Source organism: Lynx rufus, unplaced genomic scaffold, assembly GCF_022079265.1.
Source record: "Lynx rufus isolate CCGP_SWC_20201006 ecotype Redwood Valley unplaced genomic scaffold, mLynRuf1.p SCAF_7, whole genome shotgun sequence".
Classification (NCBI taxonomy): Eukaryota; Metazoa; Chordata; class Mammalia; order Carnivora; family Felidae; genus Lynx; species Lynx rufus.
The window spans coordinates 81180211-81186294 of NW_025814889.1; the positions used below are offsets into that span (position 1 = coordinate 81180211).

General features: G+C 37.5%; 1 protein-coding gene across 1 annotated transcript; it reads left to right on the forward strand.

The window, feature by feature from the left end:
* The first annotated feature begins 4834 nt into the window (after positions 1 to 4834).
* LOC124500948 (olfactory receptor 9K2-like) lies at positions 4835 to 5836 on the forward strand. The gene has a single exon (XM_047064809.1). It carries the CDS (start codon positions 4835 to 4837, stop codon positions 5834 to 5836), a length of 1002 nt encoding a protein of 333 aa, XP_046920765.1.
* The last annotated feature ends 248 nt before the right edge of the window (positions 5837 to 6084 follow it).

The following is a 6084-nucleotide window of genomic DNA, read 5'->3' on the forward strand; positions in this document are numbered from 1 at the left end:
TATATATACTGCGTTAGCAAATAATACATGAGGTTATTTATTTCATAATGTGACTATTGGCCCAAGTACCGTGGGTCAATGTTGGAATGTCAACTACCACTCTAAAACCTGTTAACCCACTTTTTTTTCCTTGCTGGCCCTATGACATTGGATTTTGTGAGTTATTATACTTACTACTCAACAGAGGGCTAATTTTACTGGGGGTCACAGCAATTGCTCCTGTCTCCTGGGTATTCATTTCACTGAACCGATAGGTAAACAAAATGCTTTGTATACTTTTGGGTACTGATAGTGATTAGCAAAAGATATTAATAGAAAAGAGAGGAGGAGGTATAGCAGTAATTAAGGAATTTTCCAGGATGCCTTCTAGCACCACCATGCCTGATGGTAAATATTAATGAACAAGTATAGTATGCTTTGTACTTCTAATTATCAATTATCAATGACAAAATATAGCTAAAGAATAAATATGGAGAGTTTTAAGTGAAAAGGAAATGAACTTTATGACTAGGAATACAAATCTCTCTACATATTTCATAATATAGTATTTTCTTTCACATTTATGTCAGTTTGCCTATGACAAGTTTTTCCATAATGATAAATTGAAATGCTTCTTTTTCAGTGGAGAATTTCAAGTTGAAAGAAAATTTTGCTCCTTCTAAAGGATTCACACAAGAAAAGAAAAGAAAAGAAAAGAAAAGAAAAGGAAAAAAATCCAGCTGTTGTATGTATTTTGACACCTATTAAGTTTAGGCTCTTCTTTTTCCTTTCCTTTCCTCCTTTCCTTTCCTTTCCTTTCCTTTCCTTTCCTTTCCTTCTTTCCTTTCCTTTCCTTTCTCTTTCTTTCTTATTTCCTCCAAATCTAGAGCATCTGTGATCCTGATGGAGCTTGGCTCTGGCACCTACATACCTTAGTGACTTCCTTATGCTTCCTTCTTTCCCAAGAGAACTATCTCCCAGAAGGAAAGAGAAAGCTCAATGCTGTAATTATTTGAAAAAGTTACACTGTTATGGCAAAACCAAAGCCAGGATGGATAACTGGTGCTGATATTCTAGTAGATTATCAGAGATTCCAGATGGCTCAAGGCCTCTTACATATCCAAGACAATCTCCTTCACTTCTTTAAAGCACTTAATATCCAAGAACGAAGGACAGAATATCCTGTGGATTGATTCCTCAGGTTCATTTTGCAAAACTATTGACTGGATCTGTTTCAGTCTTAGCAAAGCATCATTTAGAAAATTCACCTTGTGTCTCTTCTACAAAGGACCATAGCATTTTCCAAGAAGTCGACTACTTAAGAACAGTTGTTAATTAGAGCAATAAGGAGAATTAGTCTGATTTGTCTATGGGAAGAACTAAAACTTGTATAATAACCATGCATTTGGAATTTCTTTGCGGGGGGGGGTGATTAATTTTATCCTGACATAATGATTATTTAGTACTTGTAGCACAGTCATTAATTAACTTTATGTTTACCCTTTCTAGAATTAAAACAATTACAAGAGGAAAACATTGGAATTCTGCTGCTTCATTTTCAGAATCTGACAAATTACCAGACCATGTAAGGTAAGAGTACATCTTGAAACATGAAAGTTTTGGGGTGCCTGGGTGGCTCAGTCGGTTAAGCGGCCGACTTCGGCTCAAGTCATGATCTCATGGTTCGTGAGTTCGAGCCCCGCATTGGGCTCTGTGCTGACAGCTCAGAGCCTGGAGCCTGTTTCAGATTCTGTGTCTCCCTCTCTCTGACCCTCCCCTGTTCATGCTCTGTCTCTGTCTCAAAAATAAATAAAACGTTAAGAAAAAAAGAAATATGAGAATTTTGACAAATAATAAGTCTCAAACTGACTATTTCTTTATTGGCTACTCTAGGAAAGACTCCCTTTTCTAGGTATAAATGTCTTCAGGTATACTTATTAACATTAGAATAAGATTTATAGGAATAAATATGGATAATTAAAATGATGTACAATCTTACCCCTTACAAGATGAGAGGAAATAAATAAAATATATGATTAAAAATATTTCATAACTTCTTCAGGCTCTATTCTCACTGTTTAAGTATCTTATGTCTCTTCAGAACCTAAGTATTATATACTTAAAAATTTGCTCTTTTATAATACAATTATTTAAACATTTAAGTTTTGATGGAGGTGGTGAATAACGAAAATATAACAGGGAGACACCATAACACTTTTCTTTAGTGATCTCCTTCTGGGGCAAATATTACACTTCTCTCAGATTTCTTTATTCTTTTTAATATTTTAACAGTTTCTCTGATTCCTTCCCTCAACATAGAATCGCTTATCCAAAAATCCCATACACATATTATTTATTTTCAATCTAATTAGTGCCTAATATTTGGTATGCATTGTTGGATTGAACACAGAAAGATATGATAATTGATAATAGTTAATATTTGTCTAGTGCTTAGTTTGTCATAAATGATACTTATTTATGTGCATTATCCTTTTTTTAAGTTTATTTATTTATTTTTGGCACCTGGGTAACTCAGTTAGTTAAGCGACTGACATTTGATCTCAGCTGAGGTCATGATCTCATGGTTTGTGAATCTGAGCCCCCTTCAGGCTCTATGCTGACAGCATGGAGTCTGCTTGGGATTTTCTCTTTCTCCCTCTCTCTTTATGCCTATCCTCCCTTGCTCTCTTTCTCTCTATAAAATATAAGTAAACATTTAAAGTGAGGTTTATTTATTTATTTTGAGAGTGAGGGAGAGAGAGAACCCCAAGCATGCTGCATGCTGTCAGCGCAGAGACTGAAGCAGAGCTCGAACTCATAATCCATGAGATCATGACCTGAGCTGAGATCAAGGGTCAGTCGCTTAACCAGCTGAGCCACCCAGGTGCCTCTTATGTGCATGGTCTAAGTATATACCCCCAAGAAAACTTGGTAGTTATGTTGTTTTATCCTTGCTCTATGTGACGATACACTGGTATAGTAACTTGCCGCAAAATTACATCAGTAACTTAAGGAACATAAGGAGGTTGTACAGGAAACAAGTTACATAAGTCACTTAGTCAAGGTCCCAGTTAGTAAATGTGAGAAGCAGCACTGGCCATTCCCTTACTTAAAACTAAACCCATGCTAACCACCTCAGTATTTCAAAGTCCTCAAGTTTTTCTGAGCCTGCATGTTCAAATATCATGCAATATATTATCTATATAAAAAATATTGACTGCTATTTGCCAGACACAGAACACTGTGCTGAATTTATGGAGGACAACTTGAAGTTTGATCTTAAGGAAAAACTTATGAATATTTAATATGCATATTAAAATGTGGTGATCATAGCTACCATCCTTGGGAGCATGATCTATGCAGAAGTGTCTTAACCTAGGTTGCAAATTGGAGAATTTATTTTGGAGATAAGAAACTTTAACTGAATTCTGAGGTACAAATAGAAGTAAGTCACCTAAAGGAACCAGAAGGGTTTATTATAAAAGGTGGTATCCTGCAGTGAATGAGAATGGAGGGATTCTGGAGCCAAGTTTTTACTCTACAAATTCGGATTCTGACACCAGTAGGTGGTATCAACAGACTTAATTTCTCTGTATTTCAATTTCCCCTTCTGGAATATAATAGTACTCACCTCATATTATTGTTGTGTGGATTAAATGAGCTACTAAAAAGCATTTAGAAAAGTGGCTGGCAGGCCAAAAGTGCAACATTATTGTTGTCGTTGTTTTTGTTATTATTATTGTTGTTATTATTTAGGCTGAAAAAGTTGCCATATTATTACTATAAGCAGTTCAAATTCTCAGTTGAGCTGTCTAGTAAATGAGGTATGACAACTATGAAAGTCATATCCAGCGTAAAGAAGAATACAGTCAACAATCCCTCATATGTAACTTTTGTTCAGTATTTTTCTCTAAAGTAACTTTTCCACCTACACTACCTGGAGGTCTCTTCTTTAAAAAATTCCAAGATTCAGGCTGAGTTAATGCAGGGAAATTATTCTTATGAAAAGGTTATGGATGCCCATCTGGGAGAGACATCTTAGCACATGAGTCCTGATAATATTTGTGTTTATGTATGCACAACTTTGATCTCACTGAGCAAATAACCTATACCACAATTCAAAGTTTCCATTACCTACAAAAAGTATTTGCACCTTTTAAGTAATTTTTATTAAAGTCATTCACTTTCTCTAGATCTGTTTACATGTAATATAAGTTAAGTCCTCAAAAATAGGGTTTCCTGAAGGAGGCTACTAAATCCCCTAATATATCCAAATGCAGACACTGTAATTCCTTCCCAAATGTCATGTGTTAAATTATTTGTGGTCTCTTTCCAGTCACCTTTTTTTTTTAAAATTTTTTTTTCAACGTTTATTTATTTTTGGGACAGAGAGAGACAGAGCATGAACGGGGGAGGGGCAGAGAGAGAGGGAGACACAGAATCGGAAACAGGCTCCAGGCTCCGAGCCATCAGCCCAGAGCCTGACGCGGGGCTCGAACTCACGGACCGCGAGATCGTGACCTGGCTGAAGTCGGACGCTCAACTGACTGCGCCACCCAGGCGCCCCTCCAGTCACCTTTTAATGACAATGAATTTATTGCACAAATCATGAGTCAGAAACATACACAGAAGTGATACTTGCAAATGTGAAAGGCACTTGGGTGGAAGGAAACTGTATTAGATTCAAGGGAAAACATCTAATCCACCATTGCAGAAAGAAGGACATAAAACTAACATTTTGATTCATCCTCAGTTTCAATGGCTTAAAGTGAAGTCACATTAATTTTATAAAGTTAACAAGAATAATGATTATACAATGGCTTTGTAATCTTAATTCTGCAATGGTCAAAGGGCTATGTTAAAAGCCCAGAATCATTTGTTTATTTTTCCTTGTGCCTCTCAGCAGGTTTCTGCCATGGGTGACAGGGGACCAGACAATCACTCAGAAGTGACTGACTTTATTCTTGTAGGCTTCAGGGTCCGCTCCGAGCTCCACATTCTCCTCTTCCTGATCTTTCTGCTTGTGTATGCCATGATCCTCCTAGGGAATGCTGGGATGATGACCATTATTATGACCGATCCCCGGCTGAACACACCGATGTATTTCTTCCTGGGCAACCTGTCCTTCATTGATATCTTCTATTCGTCTGTTATTGCACCCAAGGCCATGATCAACTTCTGGTCTGAGAGCAAGTCCATCTCTTTAGCAGGCTGTGTGAGCCAGCTCTTTCTCTTTGCCCTCTTCATCGTGGCGGAGGGATTTCTCTTGGCAGCCATGGCCTATGACCGCTTCATTGCCATCTGCAACCCACTCCTCTACTCTGTCCAGATGTCAGCACGTCTCTGCACTCAGTTGGTGGCCGGTTGCTATTTATGTGGCTGCATCAGCTCAGTTCTTCAGACCAGTATGACATTTACTCTGTCCTTTTGTGGTTCTCGGGCCATTGACCACTTTTACTGTGACACTCGCCCACTTCAGAGGATATCTTGTTCTGACCTCTTCATCTCTAGAATCATTTCCTTTTCCTTATCCAGCATCATCATCTTGCCTACCATCATAGTTATTATTATTTCTTACTTGTATATTGTGTCCACAGTTCTCAAGATACACTCCTCTGAGGGACGTAAGAAAGCGTTCTCCACTTGCAGTTCACACCTGGGAGTCGTGAGTGTGCTGTACAGTGCTGTGTTTTTTATGTATCTCACTCCTGACAGATTTCCTGAGCTGAGTAAAGTGGCCTCGTTATGTTACACCCTAGTCACTCCCATGTTGAATCCTTTGATTTACTCCCTGAGAAACAAAGGTGTCAAAGAAGCTCTAAAAAAACTTCTGGAGAAGAAAAATCCTATTCTTTGATTACTGTTTTTTTCCTCCATTGATTTTGTGGCTATTTCTTTCATACTCCTTGTGTCCATTAATGAAAGTTATTGCATTAAACATCATAAATATCTTATTGTAACTGTTTTCTGGTGAGGTACCTGGAACATTGTTCATTTTGAATGTCTCAGATATTGGAGATGTCCTGGATGTTAGAGAAACATTTTTCACAATAATCCTTCCCACTATCTCAGATAACATTCTGTTTCACAAAATTGATCTGTATT